Source organism: Falco biarmicus, chromosome 7, assembly GCF_023638135.1.
Source record: "Falco biarmicus isolate bFalBia1 chromosome 7, bFalBia1.pri, whole genome shotgun sequence".
Classification (NCBI taxonomy): Eukaryota; Metazoa; Chordata; class Aves; order Falconiformes; family Falconidae; genus Falco; species Falco biarmicus.
This window is the reverse complement of record NC_079294.1, coordinates 10,699,424-10,721,862: the sequence shown is the minus strand read 5'-3', so window position 1 is coordinate 10,721,862 and position 22,439 is coordinate 10,699,424. Positions and strand designations below refer to the sequence as shown.

At 37.8% G+C, this 22,439-nt stretch overlaps 1 protein-coding gene across 13 annotated transcripts in view; it reads left to right on the top strand.

Annotated features, from left to right (window-relative positions):
• Nucleotides 1–22,439, top strand: part of MIPOL1 (mirror-image polydactyly 1) — a 197,360-nt gene that overhangs the window by 90,259 nt on the left and 84,662 nt on the right. For all 13 annotated transcript variants that reach the window (XM_056346943.1, XM_056346954.1, XM_056346951.1 and 10 more), the window contains one exon: nucleotides 6,473–6,580. In XM_056346943.1, the coding sequence (XP_056202918.1) occupies nucleotides 6,473–6,580 (108 nt within the window). The remainder of the gene's footprint in view (nucleotides 1–6,472; nucleotides 6,581–22,439) is intronic.

Below are 22,439 nucleotides of genomic sequence, written 5' to 3'. Positions count from 1 at the left end.
TCTTTATTGTATTTATGTTTCCACAGGTGATGACTTAAAAAATAGAACAGGTGAAAAAGTAAAAAGTAGCCATGTTTCTTCATAGGTTTAATGTTTGGTGTCTAGGATAATTATATGTACTTCAGTTGTTTGTTGCAGTGAGTACATGTTGACTAATTCAACATGTGTCTGCAGTTTATCCCTGTGAAAGTATTATGCTGTGGAGCAGTTGGATCTTGGTATCCCATAAGCTCATATTTTAATGGTATTTGTGAGTTTTCCATCAAGATACCATTTGTCATTTACTTTGCTGATGAGCACTTTGTTTAAAATACATAATGGAAGAAATGCATGTCATAAAATAGTTCATCTGCCATTCAGACGGACTCCTACTTTCCCGTAATTTGGAGGACATAAATGATTTTCCAAAGTTATTTGGTAGAAACTAGGTTGTTTTTATTTCTCACTACTTCAGTAATTGAGATCCCAGTTCAGCAAGGTCTTCATGTATAAAAGTCCACAGAATGTGATAAAGTACTCGCCATTTAAAGTGAAGGCCCTGATACGCAATCAAGTTGTTATGCACTGGGTGACCCCTGATAAGCGACTAAGCGCTCGCTTTTAATTTTTGTCTGACTTGAAGAAAAATACATTACCTTAAATTTAACAAGAGAATGAAGCTACTTGTGGAAGGCTGTGGTTATGTACAAGATCTGTTATTAAACCACGGAGACCACCTGAGACTGACTGGTTGGGATCGGGTCAGAGCACAGATCCACCTTGGTCACCAGCCTGGCCACACTCAGGCAGTAGCGTAGGTGCAGGAAGAGCCAGAGCAGGGCAAGCACGTTGCAGTGCCTCTCTCTGCCTACACACTGTCCCTTTTTTCAACAGTCGTATCAGTGGAGTTGTGTATTTATACGCCAGTGGGGATTCTTAAGATTATAAGCATTGCAGGTTTCGACAAGAACTCTAGCTGAACATGTATGTTCTCATAAAATACTATCTTTTGTACGTACTAATTGGATGAGACAATCACATGTAATTCAGAATTCAGGAAAGAACTTTGTGCAGAATTTGGCCTAATCTTAGTCCTAGTATATTTATTTCATCAGACTTTGACCCTCATACGTGTATTAACAGAGACAAATCAATTCTTTTTTTTTTTTTTTTACCTAGCATATAAAATGTGTTGACTTCCCCCCCCCCCCGCCCCAGCATATTGCCATAAGTTCAGGAGGGGTTAGTTTGGATTCCTTTTAATGAAAGATGACGGAAAACATTGTATGCTGTATAGTAATATTGAAAGCAGATATAGATGTAACAGGATTAACTAGCTACCAAAACTGCATTTGTATTAAGAAAGTGTTTTGGTTTTCTGTTATATTCAGCTTTAGCTGTTGCTTCCTCAGCCAAGGAGTGTCACAGTACCCTTTCTCTGGGTCAAATCTGTGCTGAAATACAGAATGAGTAGCGCACCTGACATTACTATCTAGTTCAGTGAGATGAGAGCAAGGGGCCTAGGTGTAGCAAAATATTTGGGTCTCTTTGAAAGCACGTGAACAGTCCGATCACCCTGAGTAGCACAGAGCTAAATACACTTCTCCATGAGGCCCCCAGGGATAGGTGTTGTCTTCAGTGAAACAAATGCCACAGCAACCAAGGGGTTGGGGGCAAGGGGTTGCTCTGCTCATGTTAATGCTTTGCTGTATTTCATTTTTGTCCCTACTAACGTTATTTCTCCAGTGGCATCAGATTTTTCTTTACTCTTGTGTAATCTCTGTATCTTTTACTTTCAGAATGCCTTGGTGAAGAAGAATTATGTTAAGTAACGGTCAAAAAATAACCCATCAGTCTGTGTAGATGTGGCAGGCACCATAACGCTGTATTAACATGTTATAGGTACAAGTTGAAGAAAATGCTGAAAAGCTGACAGCATGTTAAAGATGATTTGTTTATACAAGTGCTAAAGTTATGTTTGATATGTTAATGCAACCTCATTTTCTAGTAAAGGCCAAACACTATTAAGTGGTTATCTGCATTGATTTTTCTATCTTCTGAAATACTCAATTCATTGTAAACCATCTTTACTCCTTCTGTGTACCTGGAACTAGGACCATCTTTTAACTGTCTCTTTCTGTGCAAGCCTCAAGGACTTTACTGTGTGATATTCTCCTGGCCCACTGGTTGACCTCTCCATCAGTGTCCCTTCAGCAGCTGCTCCTTTTTACAGTTGGTCTGGATTTCCCCTGGAGCCTTCTCAACAGTCCTACCTGGGTAGTCACTGCAAGGGGTCAGCACCTGGTACGAGTTGAACCAGCGCCTCTCACAAACATCCTTGTGCTGCTGAATCCTGTTAGCTGATGGTTGTTAAAAAAGGCTTACCAATAGCCTAATGGTTTAAATTAGAAGATGGGAGAAGACTCGCTGTCTATCTTTTTCTTTCCTCTCTGAATCTCTTCTGATTGTTCTGGTACGTTACCTGCTTTGCTTTTCGTTTTGTGTCTTAGCTGCTTGTGATATACCCTCTGCTGGGTACAGGGGTGTTTGTTTCAAAAGATTGTGTTTAGAAGAGTGCAGCCGGGCTGCGCTGTGGAGATAACGGTTAAAGAGAAGATGGAGTGCCTGTTGGTGGGAATGGCTGATGTAGTGAAAACTGTGCAGCTGGCCACAAATGGTTGCTCAAGGAGCACTGGCCATGGCCTCGAAGAGGTTTGCTGTCGGACAGGTATGTTATCGCTGCAATGAGGCTGGCTGAGGTGGGAGACTTTTTGTGGGAAATGTTTTCAGAGAGGAGAACAAGCATGAGGGTTGTTCTCCTTTGAAAGAAGGAAGGAAACCTTTTTTCTGGTTGGGTTTTGGGGGGCTTTTTTATATCTTCAGTATTGCCTCTCTGGCTACAGGACTCTGAATGCATATGGTAGACCACAGAATGTAGCTAATTCTTGGTGGATTGTTTGTGTTAAACCTGTATAAAATGATGTGTTACCATTTGTGAGGCTTTATCATCCTTTACTTAGCAAAGTCTTCAGCATTCTGATCGAGGTATATTCCCTTTGACATTCATCTACACTGCTCTCATATTCTTTGAGTCCTCAAAGTATCTTTTTAGTGCTCAAAAGTATGTGAGGTAAAGAAGCAGTTTTCTCAATTAACAGCCTGTCATTCATAAAGTGCTAAAATCACAGGAACTTCCTTTTAAGTACACAGTTACCTCAGATCAGATATTTAGGCAACCTGTGTTGCACAAAGTATGTTGTCTCTGACTTTAAGAGGATTCTGTTTGAAAGTTTTCCAAGTATGAATTTTCACAAGTTTGGGATGACAGTATTTAGACATTCTTATTTATAATATTTAAAATTGAACACTTCCTTTAGCTTTCAGCTTTCTTAAAAGGTTACATCTAACATTTCCTTTTGCCAGTACTGAATTGGATGATGTCTTCTTTTTGCTGTGCTCCAAAAAGTATTTTTATATATGTTTTTAGAAGGAAATCCAGTTTCTTATTTGCAGCTGTTGGCATTTTAGAGCCCTGGAGTGAACCAATAAAAACACATGTTCTTTTAAAGAACATCTATTTTTACTGAACCTTGCTAACAATCAATGACACAGAATCCAAAAAATGTTGGCTCAAATGGATAGAAGTGCTGCATTGTTTTAAATTCTATTTTTAAAACTTTTCTTTGCAGCAAGATTACAGAGAAATTTCATATGCTTTTGTTCTTGTGAAAAAGAGTGCTTGCTCTTAGAATGCAATTTTACTGTATTAAAAGTAGTTCAGGTATCAAAGTGTCGTATAAATCTTTAGTAAGGCATACACAATGTTGCCATTTAAGAGTATTATTGTAGTACTTTCACAAACAGGATAATTAAAGATTTTACTTCCTAGACAGCTAGGAATAAATAAATTCTGATTGATAATTCAGAACATCTTCTGTTAATACATTGTGTTCAGCATATTAAGACACTTGTGCGCAAAGTCAAATTACATCACCAGTTTTTCAGTGCTACCCTCAAAATGGATTCAAGCACTGTGGTGATTGAATATGCCTAGGTTTTTTCAGCTATCAACATTCTTAGTGGAAGTGAAATTAAAGATTAATTACAAGATGCTCCCAAGATTGATGTAAATGTAATAATGTCAAGACAGACTTGATACGGAGTCCATCCGCTTTATGTTACTTGTCTTGCATCTTTATTGTATATACTCCATGTGCTGCAGGATACTAGATCCCACTGCTGCGGTTTGTTTCGCTGGCCTGTCTCCCACAGAGTGGGGAGGGGAAGAAGATTGCACCCATGCCCTTAGTTGTGCAACCTGCCCTCTATATCAAGATGGGTTTGCTCTTAGCATATTTTCTCTTCTCTTTTGGAATCGGGACAATAGCTTGGATATAAATTCATGTTTTAAAGGTAGATTGAGATTTTGGCCTTTCTAATAATATTCACTGTAAAGAAGCCCGGTGCTGTTGTCAAACTGGGAATTCCAAAGCACCGTTTTGAAGAAGAGTGTTGGCAAAGCAGAAAAGTGAGAGGCCTGCTGACCTTACATGATGAAATGTGTAAAGTGTCATAATGATACCTGAAGTAGTAGATCGATTTTATTTTTTTAATGGTGTTCAGACCATGTATGCTAGAGAAAAAACCTGCATAATCTGGGTTTCGTTCTTCAGTAGTTTTATTAGCCCCTTCATGTCTTATTTTTCATGCTGGACATGAAAAAAGAATTACGGCTGTGATTCTGTGATATTTTTTTTTATGTGTATGAGAGATAAACATAGGCATTAAATGTCTTAAGTCTGTAAAAATATTTTCAATCAAATGTATCTATGGGGTTGGGGGTTTTTTATTTCTTTATTTTATGGGAAATTGTCTTCTCTTTTTCTTGAAATAAAAATGAAACTGGGTATTAAACTTTACAACAGACACTGAGAGAATGCACTAGGCCAGAGAGATTTGCTGCCTTTAAAATAAGTAATCCTATTAGAAATGAGCCTAGATTTCCAACAGAAGTATTGAAGTACAGCAACAGACATGTGAATTGAATTTTTTTAATAGTACTGTTGGGTGCCTACAATTATCTAAAACTTAGTCAAATATAGGATTGAATCATTGTTTTATAGACTGTGCCAGATACCACATTGTTAATGACTTATTTTCTGTTTAAGCCTGTGTATTGGTATGTCTAAAATTTGTCTCAGTATCCTTCAGTACTCCTTACTTTACTTAGACCTCCGTTATAATTTTTGCAGTCCCACAGATCTCCATTTTGCAGTTTTTCTTTCTTTAGAGTTGATGTGAGCCATGCTTAGTTGTCCCACATACTGAGTTGCTCAGGAGTAGGTTGCACGCTCTTGATGGGAAGCTCAGTTCTGTGCCTTCCACACAGATAGCACAAGAGACTGATATTTGCAGGTCTTTCATTTGGGACAGCAGTGCTTACATGGGCATCATATCACCATTGTCATTCCTTTCTTATTGGTGTTTTCAGAAAGTGTTTATGAAAATACTTTATATCAATTAATTTTCTTATGTTCCAACAGTGTGTATCAGCTTTGGGTTTGGTGGTGATACCCAAACTACTTGCTTGTAATATACTGTTTTAAAATGTCTCTGTTAATATTGTGTTTTTCCCTACTTCTAACAGTTGTTCCCCTATGTTGTCTTGGTACTTCATCTGTTTTGCTCTCCTGTTGTTTTTGTAAAACAGGTTTTTGGTTGTTTTTTTTTTCATAAGACAATGAACTGTCTACTGACAATTAATTACTCTTTCAAACCAGGGTAACTGGGCAAGACCTCTTATGATTACCATAAAAAACACTGAAATATAATGTAGCTCACAATTTGCAGGTCTTTAATCTTTAAAATAGATGGTTGGCTGACAGCAGTAAGTATATGTGTGTATGCAAACAGTAGCAAATGTTAATTTTTTCATTCTTTGTCATTAAGTTAAATATTAAAACAATCTTAAAACATTTTTTTTCAGGATGTGGTGTGTGTTTGGGAATTAGAGTAATCGCTTAGCGTGAAAAATACAAGTATAAAAATTACATGTATATTTTCTAATAAAAGGCTGGGTTCTGGGTTTGGGAACAGGGTCTTTCATTTGCTTGCTTTTCTAAAAGCATGTTTTGCTTTCTTTATATCCACTTACCTAATACATAAAAGCCAAAATCTAGCCTGATATTGGCATAACTAGGAAGAGAAATTCAATCCAACATTTTTAAGACTTTTTAAAACATTCTAAAAAATGTCTTTATCTGATACTAAACTTAGCTTTTTTTTGGCGTACAATTCAACCAGGAAGAAACCGAATAATGATGCATGTTTAAAAAACATAGCTCTGGTACTGGTCTGGGATTGTAACTTGCTTTTGTCTGATGCTTTCACTCCTGCAGAAATGGTGATGGGGTTATTTACGTTAATTCATTTGGCCTGTTGAAAAAAATATGCCCACACTCCTCTACTTAATGGGATTCTTTCCTCGTTGCAGTGCAAACGGCTGGAGCAGGAGCTTCATCATCTGAAAGAGCAGAACCAGACTTCAGCAAACAACACGAGACATCTGACTGCTGAAAACAATCAAGAACGTGCTCTGAAGGTAAATCTCCATTTCTTCTTGCAGGCAAATTAAGGTTGTAAGCCCCTGGTGCCAGCTTTCGGGGCTGCATATATCAGTTGTGTACATTTCAGCAGAAGTGAGCTATGGTGTTTGCCAACAACCCCTTCTTTAAACACAGATACAGCACCCTTCTGTTATGGTTTTATTTTATTTTGTGTATGAAAACAACAGGAAAAAATAACATATCCTCCAAATTATTGGGCTGGTAATTAATGCTAAATTCTTGGGGTCTGTCCTTGCAATATTACATGTTATAACGTGACGAAAACTGCAACTATTTGCTTCATGGTGCCTTTGCAAAACTAATATTTTAAGGCATTGCTGTTTGATCTGCTCCCAGCAGTGTGTGCTATATTAATAACATTGTTGACCTATACTACTAGTGACCACATAGTTGATACTACTATTTGCAAAAGGGTAGCTAGTTGGAATTGGGAGGAGGAATAATAAGTCTTGTCAATAAGAATAAAAATGAGCAGCAAGGCGGGAGAGGGTCAGAGAAAGGACAGTGTAAAGTGACAGGTTATTGCTGCTTTGAGAAAGGGAAATTGTAATGTCAGTGGAATTGATAGCTACATAACCAGCAATCTCACCACTAGCCAGAATAAGATACTATGCGGGGTAAGATGTGCAAGCATTCAACCTATTCAACCACTGTATTCTTAAAAATCTCTTTTATGGGTAGAGGAGAGACAATACAAATACAGAAGTTACTCTGTTGATACTGTATTGTCTTTTTTTGAACTGTGATTTAGGCAGCAAGATCCAGACATTCTCATTTGTAGGCAGATTTTCCTCTGCCGCCTCTTTCATTTTTTTTTTTTTTTTTTAATATTCAGGAAACATCATTATTCATACAACAACTTAACCAATGCAAAGTATAGGAATAAAGGTAAATCCTTTTATAGTTTGACATTTCTCAGTTAAAAAAAAAAAAGTATAATGAATAAATGGAGAGAGGCTGTGTGCCACACCATGGGTTTATAATTGCCATCAGAATCTATGGTGTGAATATTACAAAAGCAGGTGTGCAATACTGAAAGCAATCCATCCTCAGATGACTAGAAATAGAGATCGTAAACATTCAGGGCTGTTTCTGACCACGATAATAGTATTGCTTTGAATCTGGTATCACTAGAAGTTAGTGGTTGCTGAGCGTGCTACTTATTGAACATAGTATTGTTTTTCATTAATTGCATGCTGGCTTGTTTTTTCTGTGTCATTGAAAATATTATGCACAGAGTCTTTCTGTTGGAAAACTGAAATGTTTTATTGAAACTACACTTTTTACATTTAATATTGCCTGACATAATGCTTACAGAATAATTATATTTTCAGAGGAAGAAGTGACTTAATAGTTCAGAGTGTTACTAGGATTTCATTCTAAGCCTGATATTGCTCTCCCAGCACCTAATCTTTAAAGAATTTAATTTCTGGCTGTCACAGGCATTTTTTGATTTTTCAGAGTTAGAGGTTAATTGTTAGTAGTCTTTTAGAGATGGGAGTCTGAGAGGAAAAGAATATTTTTCTAGTTTTGGTAAAGATGAACTTTTTTTAATATTGTACTTCTGTAGGTACAAATATCTCAGTTCATATTACTGTTGACTAGAGCGAGGACAGGTCCATCGGAGTAGTTTTCAAAGGCTGATGGGCGAGGTTGAATTCTTCACCCTGAAAACTTTAAAATGCCCTTATGAAATACTGGCAATAGTAGTTAGCTTTGACATACAGCATAGGAACACTCATTCTGACCGAAGCACTCATGTAAATGAAAAGCTTATCACCACCCCTTTTTAGTGTAACTACAGCCTGGAAAATATGGACTGGCTGGTCATGACTCCTTTAGAGATGGGTATGAGCGGTGCTGTGGGTCAGAGGCAGAGCCTCCCTGCTGGAGAAATATCCAGTCAGAGCCCCCTGACAGGTAACACCCAGGGGGGTCTTGGTGCACATACCTCTCCTGTGAAACCCTCTGGTTCTTAACTGCCGCCTCCTGCCTCTTGTTACATGTTCAGCAGTATTTTTAAGTGCTACGTGCAGAGTGTACATACAGACCCAAGCATCCCCTCCTGTCTCCTCTCTGCTGCAGATCACCCTCTGACCGTCCAACCATTTTCAGAGAAATAGGACTGGCCATTTGTCTCTGTGGTGCAGAGTTAAATATCAACACAACTATTTTTATTTTCACCATGATCCAGAGAACTACATTTACTTTAACCACCTCCACGTGCAAACTGGGAACTGTGCTATGTACTGTTAATTCAGGTGTAAACACCTGTCCTGCAGGAGTCCAGGTATTCCTTCTGCCTCCATCCAGGACAGTTCCTGTTAAGTTGTTCTGGTTTTGGGGTTTTTTTCTAATCTTTAATTTGCCCTACTCTCTTAAACCTAATTAAAGTTGTCTGATTCAGTTTGTCAAAAGATGCATTCTGGTGATACATGGCAGGTGAGGAATTTGATCTGCTTTAGATGTTCTTCAGGGAAGACGTGTAAATATCAGGTGTGGTGCAAGGATACTTGCAGTCTTAACAGGCTAAAAGCAGTAATCGGGATCAGCTAGATTAAGGATGGCATACAAGTTTGTGATAAAAGATGAGATCCTTACCTCTATGGGGTCTAAAATACACTAACCCAACAGGTATTGTGTCTTTCTTACTTTTTAAAACCATCTCACAATAGTGAGTTGCTCAGACGGAAAAAATTATAAGGCCGGTCCACAAGAAACGTATTTCATTCCACTGATGGTATGGTCTAATAGGTAAGATATTCAGGTTTATTTTTAGCTGTATTAACTCACAGGGCTACTGTCACCCTTCTATGAGGCAGCCGCAGCAGCCCGTAGACTCCTGAGTGAGGCGAAACAGTGGCGAGACAGATGGTAACCCTGGGAGAGGTGTGGTGGCACTAAATTGTCTGGATCCAGGATCTGGAGATCCTAAAGATGATGTAAGCACTCATGCATACTTTTTATTTTAGATGCCATATCACACCAGAGGATCATGTGACAAATAAAGCATATGACCAATAGGCATGCTGTATAGACCCGTTCTGTGTCATTTCATCTTATTGTGCAATAGAATATCTGTACGTCTTCGGTAAGAAGAGATCGCTTCTTAGCTAATCTCTGCCATACATATTGGTAGTACGTGATTTAAAATTTCCATATTTGATGTATTTATTGCATAGAACATTCCTTATAGTGATGTGGGCCATTCAGTCCCACAGTGCCAAACCGATACTCCTAATTTTTGTAATATTTTTACGGCTTGTAGAGGATTGTATTGATTGAACAAAAATGCCAGTTTCAAATGTTCCCTCCAGGCAATGCCCACAACTGCACAGAGGTCATTCAGAGAGACATGTGGGCCTCTATTTCCATAGTTAAAGTAAAATAATCCTCCTCTTTGTGAAACCATTTTAAAAAATCTCTTAGAATATTTCAGATTGAATTATAGCTAAATCTTTTAGGGATAATTGCTTCCTAAGGGCCTATACATTTGTGCTCTTAGCACATTTTCATAAAATAAGATCTGCAGAGCGCTTTGCAGTTCTAATGTGTCAGGGTCTATACATAAGATTATTCATTTGTGCTTGGCCTTCATAATTAACGTTTGGTCTCTACTGATTCTGATAAATGTATTCCCACAATACGCTGAAATAGCTGATTCAATTAAACATAGAAAAGTTGAAGAATTGCTGTTTTTTCATTAGTATTCAAATATTGTTGTGGACCATTTTTTTGTTGTTAGCTTTATACTGTGTAGTTTTGACATGCAGAATTTTAAGTAATATATTTTCCCAAGGAAGAATAAAGATTTTGCCAGTGTGAATGTCCTCTTCACTCGGTTGAAGAACAATAGGAAATAAGTCTTGTGAAGCAAATAACTTAATGTGAAAATTCATGGAAAATGTTTAACTGGATTTGAATGAACTGTAAGGAGAGGTGACTTCTTTTTCACAGGCCTGATTTATTTTGTAATTTTTAATTAGGTGGTACATTCTTCTTAAAGCAGCTATTCATCTGCTTTAAAGACCAGCGAGACGTACTAATTTTACTTCTAAGCCAATCTCTCAAAATGGAGAGGGGGGCTATTTCACGATGATACACAAATCAGGTGCCCTTTAGTGACTAAATGAGTTTACTCCATCCAAGTATGATGTCATTAGAAGTTGTAAAGGTCATTAATCTCCTGCAGAGCTGTTAAGATGAATTGTTGCTTATGATTGGCTTGTTATGTTTTTCTGACTAATCAATGTTTTTAGTTTATTTAGTAATTTCTGTAGAATTCATCCTACATGCTTCCTTGACTTTATTAAGGATATTATAAATTCAGAGTCAGAGGCAAGAAAGTGGCCTGAAGGAGTTGTTAGAAACTCATCTACAGTAGTGTCATAAAGCAATTGTAGCTGATGTCATCTGCTTTCTGCTGACACAAAAGAATTGTATCAAGAGCAGGAAATCTACCATGCATAGCACTCTGGTAGTTGTGCCAGTGGTGATGCCCGTGAGAAGGCCACTAGAAGACTTAATGTAAGTATTCCCTGATGGCTGTCATAAATTATATTAAGCTCTGTTTTGATTCTCGGAATTTCCCAGATTCCTAGAGTAGAAGCTACTTTTCCATATCTGCCTGACAATGCCAAGCCCAAAAACAAATCCAGCTGAATAGTCAACATGTCATCCATGACGAACATGATCCCAGGAGAATCTGACGTCATGAGAGCTTAGAAAAAAATTAAGAAAAGCTTTAACAGGAAGTTTAGAATTTTGCTACTGTGGAAAGACATGGAATATTCATGCTATTTAGGCATATAATATTGATTGTGGAATAAAGTGCTTCTTTCACAAAATAGTTACTGTGGCTCTAATCTGCAAAAATAAGTAATTCTAACAATTTTCACGTTAAAAGCTTCAGAGCTGAAGTTTCAGAGCTTCATTTTAATGAGTTTAGAGCTGCTTTATGGCTATAAAGCCTCTGGTTTGTTTCTAATAGAGACATATGCTTTTGAAATGCTTGATAATCCAGGGAAACTTGCCTGAACCAGTGCTGGGAAACGGAGATTCCAATCTCATCTCTTCTATTCAAATTCCAGTTCAGCATACAGTTTTTACATTTTATTACAGTTAATTAATTACATCCTAGAACACTTAGAGAACAGCCTTTCAATACTTTCATAATCATTTTACATGAGGCAACAGACCAGGTTGACTTATTAGAAACCTAGAAGGTGAGGGCTGAACGTGGCACGGCCCAGCCGTGTGCAGAAGGTCACTCTGCCCGCTTCAGCCACTTCGACTCTTGCACTGATACTACCTGCAGTGCTGTGTGAGTGAGGGAAGCCAGCTGCTGACAACCAATATTTTCTAGCTAACAGATGAATAGCTATGTTACCCACTGGTGTCACAGGTGTTACAGCTTTCTCCTTTTGTAGTTTCTAGGCGTGACTCTGAAAAGAGTTTAAAACTTGCTGTTGATCTACTTGTTGGTATGGTGTTACTGTTTGGTAAAAGGTGCTTTAAAATTTTGTGCTTCCTTCAGAGTGGTTGGGGTTTTTCCTGTGAAGCAACTCAGCAATATTCATATGTTGGACAATCCACCCATTTCTCCCATGTGTTGCTATGAATTCCTCTGGCCAGTAAGCACTGTTCCCTCTGTGCCAGCAGAACATCAACCTGTGAATGGTCAGCTTGCGAGCTTGCTCTGTGGAGTTAACCCTAAAGCAATCATGCTTTTCATTTTAGATGTCATGTGCTCCTACATATTAAAGGGACTGCTGTCATATTTGCAAATTAATTCATAGCTATGTTTGAAGACCTGGCTGCCAGCTTCATATGGGAAATAGAAGGGGAGGAGAAGTAGATTGCAGCTCTGCTGCTCAGTGTGAGGAGACACACTATGCCATTGCATTTTCTTATGATCTATATTTATTTTTCTGAAACTACAGGAACGTTTCAGGAGCAACGGGAATAGTTAACAGGCTTCTTGGAGGTTATCTCCAGCAAATAATATGTTGTTACAACTAATCCTGAAAGGTTCCTCATGCTATTCTTCCAATAACTTACATGAGGATAAAATGCTAGAGGATTTATCAAAGAAAGTTGCAATCCCTAACTTTGTGCAAGAGCTGTTTCATTAGTTTGGTTTCTTCTCCTAGGAAGGTTGCCACTTCGTCTGCTTTCAGAAGAGTTGCCCGGTTCAAGTTCTAGAAAGACACAAATTCATTTCCCACTCCAGCAGCTACCCTAAAGCAGTATGTGCCCTCATTTAAATGCCTGGGCAATGTGAGAGGCAAACTTGCTACTCGGTCAATAAAACTTGCTACAAAGCGCATGAGATTGCTATTAATTTTTTAGAGTGGAAGTCTGCTGAAGTTTGAGTACTTGAATTGCTTTTAAGTACGTAGTGGAGGTGGAAATAAAAGACCTAGTAAAACTTGGAACATGCTGCTGACAATGTGGATGTGGCTAAGAATCCACATTTTTCTTCAGTTGCTGCTTCCTAGACACTTTATCAGACAAAGTGGATATGTTGCATTCTTAATTACATTGAACAGAGCCTTTGCTTGTGCTGCGCCCAAAAACGCTTAATCACCAGGCCTTAAAGTGTGTCACTAAGGTTAGACCCAAATCTGTTGAGCTCTTATCCATGCTAGAAACACGGTTAGTCACTTTATGGCTGGTGTTATTAAATAGTACTGTACACCTCAGAGGATATCAGTGTAGGCTGGTGCATCATGCCGTAAATGAACACTAAAATGAGGCAGAGTACAACTCCTGCAGAAGTAATTCTTCTCATGTTCCACTTCAGTATTAATTTTCTGCATTCCGTTCTGCTTAAGTTGCAGTGTCGCCAAAAGCTATTGCTACAGACTTCTGACAACCCGCCGTTAGCTGTATGCATGGAGAGGGAGAAAATAACTCACAATCCTACAATGACCAATGTTCCCCCTCAATCGCAGGGCAAAAAATGTGAGCACTTTTAAAGATCAAGCGGTCTTTAAAGCACTCATTTGAAGTTTCCTTGGACCCAACTGTTCCTTTGAGCCAGATGTCGTAAGCTGGTCCTCTGGTGGGTTCAGGTCCAGAGATCCTGGGCCAGGGATTTCTCCTTCATCTGCTGTCATATATTTCAGAGCGTAACACTCCACTTAGGTGTATCCCCTATAGGCAGGAAGTGACTAGTTTAACACATATATCTGACCATGAGTCAAAAAGCAAAGTTCAGAAATCTGTTATACTAGTATCACTTTCAGTGGCCAGTTTTGTTAATTGTTTTTTGTAGCCATCAGGCTGGTAGGCTTTCTTTAATTATGTAGGTGTTGACAGACTAGTTGTGCACAAGCGGCAACTACATTCTTAATGACTGTCTCCTCCCATCTGGTAATTAATGTTTTAGCACAGGTAGACATTTGTATTCATTGCCCAAAAACATCTTAATTTGTATAGGGAGTTGAAAGTTAAAATAATTTTGCTTAAATGTGCCTTAAGCAAATACGAGAAAATTACAAGAGGAGGGACTTGTCTGTCACTGACAGTGAAGTTGTGCAGAAACACAGGCTTCTGGAGTCTGATAAATCTGATTTATATGAAACATCTACCTTGGACTTGAAGAGAAATGATCTTTGATAACATTAGTACTTGCGTGATTGTTTTTCAGTGGTCGGCTTGTGATGCCGTTAAGTGCCTGTGTGGATAAGCGGTACTGTTCTTGGTTCACTGAGGCATCACTGCGGGCCAGAATTTTGGAGTTGTTCAAGCCTTGGGTTGTTTTCAAATTGAAGGAAACAAATAGACATACCTAAATTCTCATCTTTGCTTCCTGGGTTGCACTGGCCGTGCCACCTTCCTGTACTTGTTAAGGCTGCCCCTTCGCCGCCGGCTGGCACGGCAGCCCTGTGTGTAGTGTTCCCTGCACAGCGGCTGCTCAGGATTTCTTGGACTCTGTTCAAACAAAAGGCCAAGCCGTGGTGTTTCTTACTGTGATCTCAGGTCTTTCAGAATTGTTTCAAAGCAAAATAATATATGGGTGAGAGTGGATGTTTATTGGCAGAACATTTGTCCTGAAAATGATCCTGAGAAGAGTTGCATCTAATTAATTATGCTTGTCTAGAGACTGTATGTCTTCAGGAATTTTAGGAGGCATCATAGTACCTGTAAACTGCTGCACAAGAATGGCACTGGATGTGCCTTGGTCTGAGCAAACATTGTCTTGGCTAAAAGAGTTTGTTCACCTTGCCTGAGGAGCATACCTCTTCCTTCTGTCCTGTTAACAGATGCTGAATGTCTCGTAACCAAAGCAGAAATATTTATTGAACTTTGATTCAGTTCTAAGCATTAAGGAATTCATTACTCATTCACACTTTGTGTTTGATGTCAGCTTTCATCTGCTCCACTACAAATTCCTTAGAGGTCTGTTACTTTTTATTTGATAGCCTTCAGTCTCTCTTGGCACTAGATTACTCTTGACAATCTTAAACACCAACAAACTATTTGTATATACTATAAAAGTTGCTTTGTCATAGGGGATGATGTGGTCATTCAGACCTTCTGGCTGAGTCTTTTATTTTTTGGTTTCCATTTCATAGGTGGAAATTACCTTCCCATGAGGTCAGAGCCAGTGTTACTACTTCCGATTAGCCAAAGTATTATTTCTGATGAGTGCAGCAGGTTCTTGGAATGCAATATTTTGGTTTCAGGTTATTCTAAATCTGGATTATCTTTCTCACAGTTGTACAGGCTGCTTCAACGTTCTCACTTTTGGTATGCAAAGAGTCATCTCTTGCATCATAATAGACTTCTGTGACCACGAAGTGCCCGTTGACAAGGTCCTCTCATCTATGTTTTTCTTTTAACCATTCTGTAATTCTGCATCTGCACATATTATATTAACTTAGCATTTCACGGATACTTACTTAGCATTTCACAGATACTTTGCGCTTTCATGCACCTGTTGTTGCTTCTAACAGGGTAGATTCCGTTTGGTATCATTGATTAATTTGAAACTGTCTGGGTGACTTCCTGGAAGTTCCTTCCTTGCTCAGTGATGCTGCCACTTGGCCTTCCAGTTTCAAGGATGCTTTCTTTCAATTGTAAATGTTCTGCAGCATTTTTAGGTTTTTGTCTAAACTCTGTTAAAGGACCTCAAAATTAGAATAGGCAGATCTCAGATATACGTATTCTAGAAATACATGTGCTAAAATGAACAAACATTGTGAAGTTGTAGAAGATGGAGCAAACCGTGCAGACATCCTGTGGCCAGATAGAAAGCTGTCTGCTCTCTCACTCCTTATCTTCATAGAGGTGACACCCATGCCTTAAAGCAATGATGAAAAATGGGTGTGTTCTAAAATACACTGAAATTCAGCAGTGTCTTGTAAATTAGAAATACAGAACCTGATACGTAAGTAAAATATACTGTAGAAATCAGGTTAGGAAAGCTGCTTATATGGAAAGGTGAGTTCTTATAAAAACAAACCTCCTATTTGACTGTAATGATAAGCTTCATTGCCATCTCCAATGGTATAGTTTATCACCCCAGTCATGGGTTCATTTTTCCTTCCTTCTGCCCAGTAACATGTCAATAGTAGTACTATTATTCATACCTTTGTAACGTCTGAGAAGGTGTCATATTGCTGCACTTCAAACAGCTGTAAAAAAAAAAAATATTTTACTTTTCCACTACTATGGATCTTTGTTTTGGGATTACATGGATCAGGAATGAAGGGCATATGTTAATCTAATTGTAAAATAATCATGAAGCCTAATGTATCAGTCTTCCTATAAGAAAACTAGGTCTCCTTCCTTCACTTGCCACTTTCTGATACTATAAAACCTATTTCCAAACTTAGTTAAGAGATTCTAAATCTGAAGCCATTTTGTACGTAAAATAGTAACTGTTTTCTGCAATATTTAAAGAAGCTCTTGGCATTAGCTTCTATTATTAATACCGTCCCTAATCTTCACTGCTATAGTTCTCAGTCTATTGGCATTGTACCATAATAAAACAAAAGGTATAGTTTTCAAAGTAACTCTGGCATTGTACAAAAAATATTTAGCCAAGTTTTTCCTTTATCAGAGGTACCAAGTATTTAATGAAGCTGGAGACAACATATCAGATTTAATGAATGAAGAGGAGAAGTGACATTCTTATATATTATTTTTTATTTCATAAAACTTAGCTTTTTCTCCATATGAATTCTGTTATTCATACATGCAGAAAGAAAGTGTGGTGAATCTTAATTTTCAATCATTTTTTTCAGTGTCTTACTGTACACCCTTCATTTTCTGTGCTGCACAGGAAAATGATCCTCTTTTGTTTGAGTAGCAACTGTAAACAAAATCTTGAGCCTGAGTGCAGGATGACATGTCAGTTATTTGTCCTACAATAAAATGTATAAAAGGTAGTAACCTAAGCTCTTGTGCAAAAGGCAAGCTACAGGGTCATTAAATAGCAAAGGTCTTGCTCTGACCCATCCATGACCTCCTTATCTGAAACGCCTCTCAGAATTGATAGAATCTACTTTAGATCTTGGGTAGAGGAAACCAGGGATAGGGTAAAGGATCAATATAAATATTTCAGAATTTTAAGTATTTAATAAAAAGGAATGTTTTAAGTTTATACAAATTTCTGTTTGGAGTTCAAGAACACTTTCCTAGCATTTTTCATGCAAGTGATCATATGAAGTATGGTTCAGAGTAGAAGGGGAACAGATTATAAAGGAAGACACTGGAAAATTAGATCAATATGGTTGTAGGGCTGCAGACCAGGCTTGATTCAGAAGCCTTCAAGGTGCTACATGTTGGCTCTTTTTTATCTTTCTACTGCAATCTGAAAGTCTCTCCTATTCTGTTCCCAGTTGGGAAAAAAGTTCAGGGTTTAGAATGAGATGAAGTCAAAAGAGCCCATGTCCAGAAAGTGCAGCTTGGTGCTGAGCCATCATTTACTGAGAGGAGTCAGGACTCATTTCGCCTGTCCTTTTTATAATTCCCACCTATTTATTTGGTCTGGTGCAGAGGCGCATTTTTTATGTTAGGGCAGTTGTGCTCCTAGATCACTGAGAGCCTCTGAAAAATCCCTTTCTTTTCCCCATCTATTTATGCAAAATCCTGATTTGACTTCCATGTGTGTGGCCACACAGAGGTGTAAAGGAAAAATGGACTGTGCTGTTCACGTATTCACGTTGCTAAGAGGAAGAGATGTACTCCTTGTGTGCAGTAGGTGTGTATGTCTGCCCTGGGAGTACACAGGTCATTAGGAGGATGCTTGAAGAGCAGAAGGAATGAATGGACTTGGGTTTATTTTGATCTTTCTGTTTTTCTTCTATGAAAGTGTGCTTTATGAAGAAAAATATTCCTTACCTGTCTTCCAGTAGATCTCCTGCTTTTCTGTTGAGATTATGGACTGGCAGCTGGACTTTGGCTTTTCTCTAGGAGTAAGCTTTAGAGTAGCAAGCTATACATTGGGAGTCAAGTAGTAAATTTGGTAATTCAGTAATTCTGTAATTCACAGTTTCTAAACCTTAACCATAAAACACCTATGCAGGCACAGTGGTGTACCACCTGTTCAGAAAGTATATTATTACGTTTACTTATTAACAAAAGCACAGACAGAATTTGGCATATGAAACATGTAGCCTTGGTTTTTATTATTTGAAGACTTGAAAGGTATAAAGTAAGCTTCACATCAGCAGAAGTCTATCAATGCATCAGGATTTCAACTCAACATATATTAGGTTTATCTTCATATTTAGAAACACTGCATGCATAGCTCTGTCATGTAGCTGAATCAAAATTGCTCATTACACTTGCAAAAAAAATGGATTATTCACTGAAAGCACTCAAAGAAGGTCTGATTTCTCCTATAAAATACTTTTGCAATTAAAGCTTGAATTTTTTTATGCCTCCAAAATTTAGTCAGCTTCTGTGTTACTTCCAAAATTCAGCCTTCCTCACTGGTAAGGTAAATATATCTTACAAAGAAAAAGCAACAAAAAGGTGTAATTAGAAAAAAGCTGTCTTTAAACACTGGATAGAAAGCTGAAGTAACAAATGCTATTGTGTAATAGTAAATAAGTATATGTCCCATTGCCTGAACATGGTATTGTGCATTGGTGCTTGTTGTTAAGTAGCCAAATCTGCAATTTAAAATTAAACTCAAAGACCCAAATGTCGTTTTGTAGTTAGATCCAATACATAAAGAAAGCTTCTGGAACTTCATTTTCTGAACTGTGTTGGTTGATACTGGATTTTCCATCTCCAGAATCAATTCTCCACTGAAGAATAGATGTCATCTTTCACAGTTTTACTGGACATGCTCAGATTCTGTACAGTTTCATATATTTGCCATTTCCTTGTGGATCACAGTCAAGACAGTATTTCAATGCTTCTTTGTTTATTAAAGGAATACCTGCTATGCTGGAGGAGTTATTAAGATGGTGGTGGTGTAACTTCAGTTCTTTCTTTACAAGTATCTTGGCCGCACATTTTGAAAAACTGAGAGAACTTATTATAAAAAATCAATCCCATTTGAACTATTTTTTACATTGGAAGCATCCTTCAGCCCAGGCTTTTCACCACAAAGCTAATCTTGTAGATTAGGCATGATTCTGTGCACATATGTAGCAGTGACTGCTAGAGAGCAATCCTGCTGACATTAACAGTCACTGTTACAGGATCTAAATTTTGAGAAGAAATGTACCCTTTCTTGCTTTAATATTGAAGCTTGTGAGTTCCACATGCACTTAAATTTTAACAGAACTAGGTCCCAAAGTGATGAAGCCTTAGGCGGTAATACACACATTTAGGCTGTTATGACAATATTCAGAAATTAGAGGAAATTCTATTCAATTTGTTTTCATAAACTAGGTATCCTACGTCATACAACGAGATCTGGTAAGAATACATCGATGCTTTGCTAGTTCTTTCCGAAGAGCTCAAGCCATTTTAACAGGAAAAAATCTTTGATGTCCACGTTAAAAGAATCTATTAGCCTTTCTCAGTGGAAAATATATCCCTTCAAAACTTTTCCACCTAAAATGTCATTAAGGGCATCTCTACTTTAACCATGCTTCTTACTGAGTTCTTGGAGGGGAAAAATGAATGAATCATAAAATACCTCATTGCCCTGGTACTTTAATCCCTCTTCTGAAAGGATGAAACTGTTTAGTACGTTTTTCTAGTTTAAAATGGACCTGTGTTTGCTCCACAGTTAAACAAACGGGTAAATGGTTTGAATACGCTACTTGATGTCAAGTAGCTGCAGTTTGGAGACACAGATTTCAAACTTTTTCCTTGCATATAGTCCAGAGGAGAGACTTAGTATACCAAACATTATAATTTTTTATATTGTGTTAGACTTTCAAGCACTTGAGAATATCACATAAAGTGAATTGGTTTAAATTGGTTATCTGCTCCTATTTCTTACAGTTGAGCTGTAATTGTCTTAGACGTTGGAGGAGAGAGCAGTTGAGTGACTGTGAACTTGGAAATGCTGCTGATAGCTCCTTCCGTTTGGAGTTGCTATACAACAGTAACAACAAAAACACCCGTTTTCCAAACTAGATAAAATAAAATCTGTTTATCTAGCCTATTAAATCTGGGTGCCAACTTTCAAGCAGATGCAGTTTTAAGCTCCATAGATGCTAAATCCTGAAACATTTGGTCTATAAACAAAAAGCTGACATCAAATACAGCATTGCTGCTAGACATAGTAATGGTGTATATGTGCTGTATTCACACAAAATAGGGAGATGATTGCTTTTTTGTGTGTTGCTTAGGGTTTTTTTCCTATGTTAGAGTATTAAAACAGATATTAAATTTTATCATTAATGAGGTGCGTGGTCTCTCTCCAAATCCCCTTAATTACAGATTGACTCCAAGGATTACACAGCATGGATTTTAATTTTAACTGAAACAAAAAGAAAAGCTGCTTAAAAATTATTCTTGCTGAGTGACTTGTTGGACCACAAAACAATTTTTAACATCTTTTGACAAGTGTTGTCAAATTTAAAGTATTAGAACAGAGCGAAGTGCACCTTCACTCTCCAATTGTATCAAGTCTACTTCCCAAATAAAATGTTTTATTAACTTTGTCCTCACAAAGGAATGTCTGCTTCTCGCATTTTTGTTTTTTCAGTTATTCTTTAGGAGAAAAAGACTCGCAGTCTTGCTGAGATGTGTTTATGTTTGAAGAAAGTGACATCAGACTTCATATTTCCTTTCTTTGGTAATTTGAGAAAAATTACCAAGCAGAGTTGATGTTGCGGCAGCAACCGCGTATTTCACACCCTTGTGTTGTTTCCCTTCTGACCCCTATCTTTAGGACTTAAGAGCTCCACTCTTGAAAACTTCATTCCAGCCTGAAATTTAGAATAGCAGGTCTCAGTCCAGAAACAACATTTTCCCAAATTGGGGCCTAATCCAGCAAGCCTCACGCAGGAAGCTACTCCTGTGAGTACCTTTATTCATATGAGTAAAACTTCAGGGATCGGTTTTTAGTCTGTTTCTTAAGGGGTTTTTTCCCCTTTTCTTAAAAGATCAAATCAGTTTCCCTATTTGGTTCATTAAGTAAGACTCATTTTTCACAGTTAAAGCTTAATAGTATATTTTATGGGTTTACTGTATATCTCCTGCTGGTTCTTTAAGACATGTAGAAAAAAAAGAAGTTGCTTTCCAAAGCTGTGTCAAATAATAAATCCCCAAAGCTGAGCGTCCGCAAGTTCTCTTGAAGTTAGGTGCATTTGAAAGCGCCCCTTAACTCTCAAAATGTGAGTGCAAGCTTCTTGCTTCAAAAATCAGCTCCTTGTGTCACCAAGTAATAACTCTGAATACAAAAGGCTGGAGGAATGAGAAATTAGCTTCTGGCAGGAGGTCACTGTAGTGCTGAGGGATAAAACTATCACTGCTGTTTAATGGCAGTTAGTGGTTTGATAAAGTTCCCCTAACTCAGTTTGTTAGCTTAAAACACACTTTCTGAGACTCCACAGATCTGCAAGTCAATAACACCATTATTGCTGCATCTTTGTAGGGGGTAAAATTTTTGCACTTAATAAGGGTTATTTCAACAAGCTTTTCTCTCTCTCTCTCTTTTTTTTTTTTTTAGCACTCTCTGAATTGTTGCTATCAGAATGTTTAATGGTTTTCTCCATTAGTCTGAGTCCACTTTTAAATTAATCAGATTAAACTCTATTGCTTTGTATTATAGCTGAGCATAAACCCCTCATATTTTAACAGCAAATATGTTATAATGCACACCAATAAACAGGCTAATTTATACACAATATTGTTCCACCTAATTTCTTCATTATGTGCAATAGTCTCAACGATATATGATTTTCAAGTCACGTGTGCGTAATGCAAAGGCCAGAAATAGCAACAAATGAGGCAAAACAGTGAATACACTTGCTCTTTGTGGCTTTTGTTGCAATCTTAACGTGTGTAGGTTAATAAGTGTGCTTGTGTGTGTGATTTCTTTTAAGTGTTTATTAGGTAATGCACAGCACCGTGAGTGATGCTCGCCGCTGACAGCAGTTGATATTTTACATTTGTTACAGCTGTATTCTTTTGGCTATGTTAAAAAGCTTTAAATGTACTATTGGTCAGACTTTTGATATAACAGTATACAAAATAGCTCATCATTTTGTCAAAAACAAGGTAATATGGCCTGAAGGAAATAATAACGGCTGATTTTTAATGTAAAGTTCAGTTTTGCAAGCCATCTCGAGGCCTGTTTTGTGAGATTGTGAGCTATTTTGAATGCCTGCCGAAGTTAATAGGGGATGAGAAGGCTCAGGGCTATTCAGACAGATCCTTTGATAAATAATAGTGTCTTTTTACCAC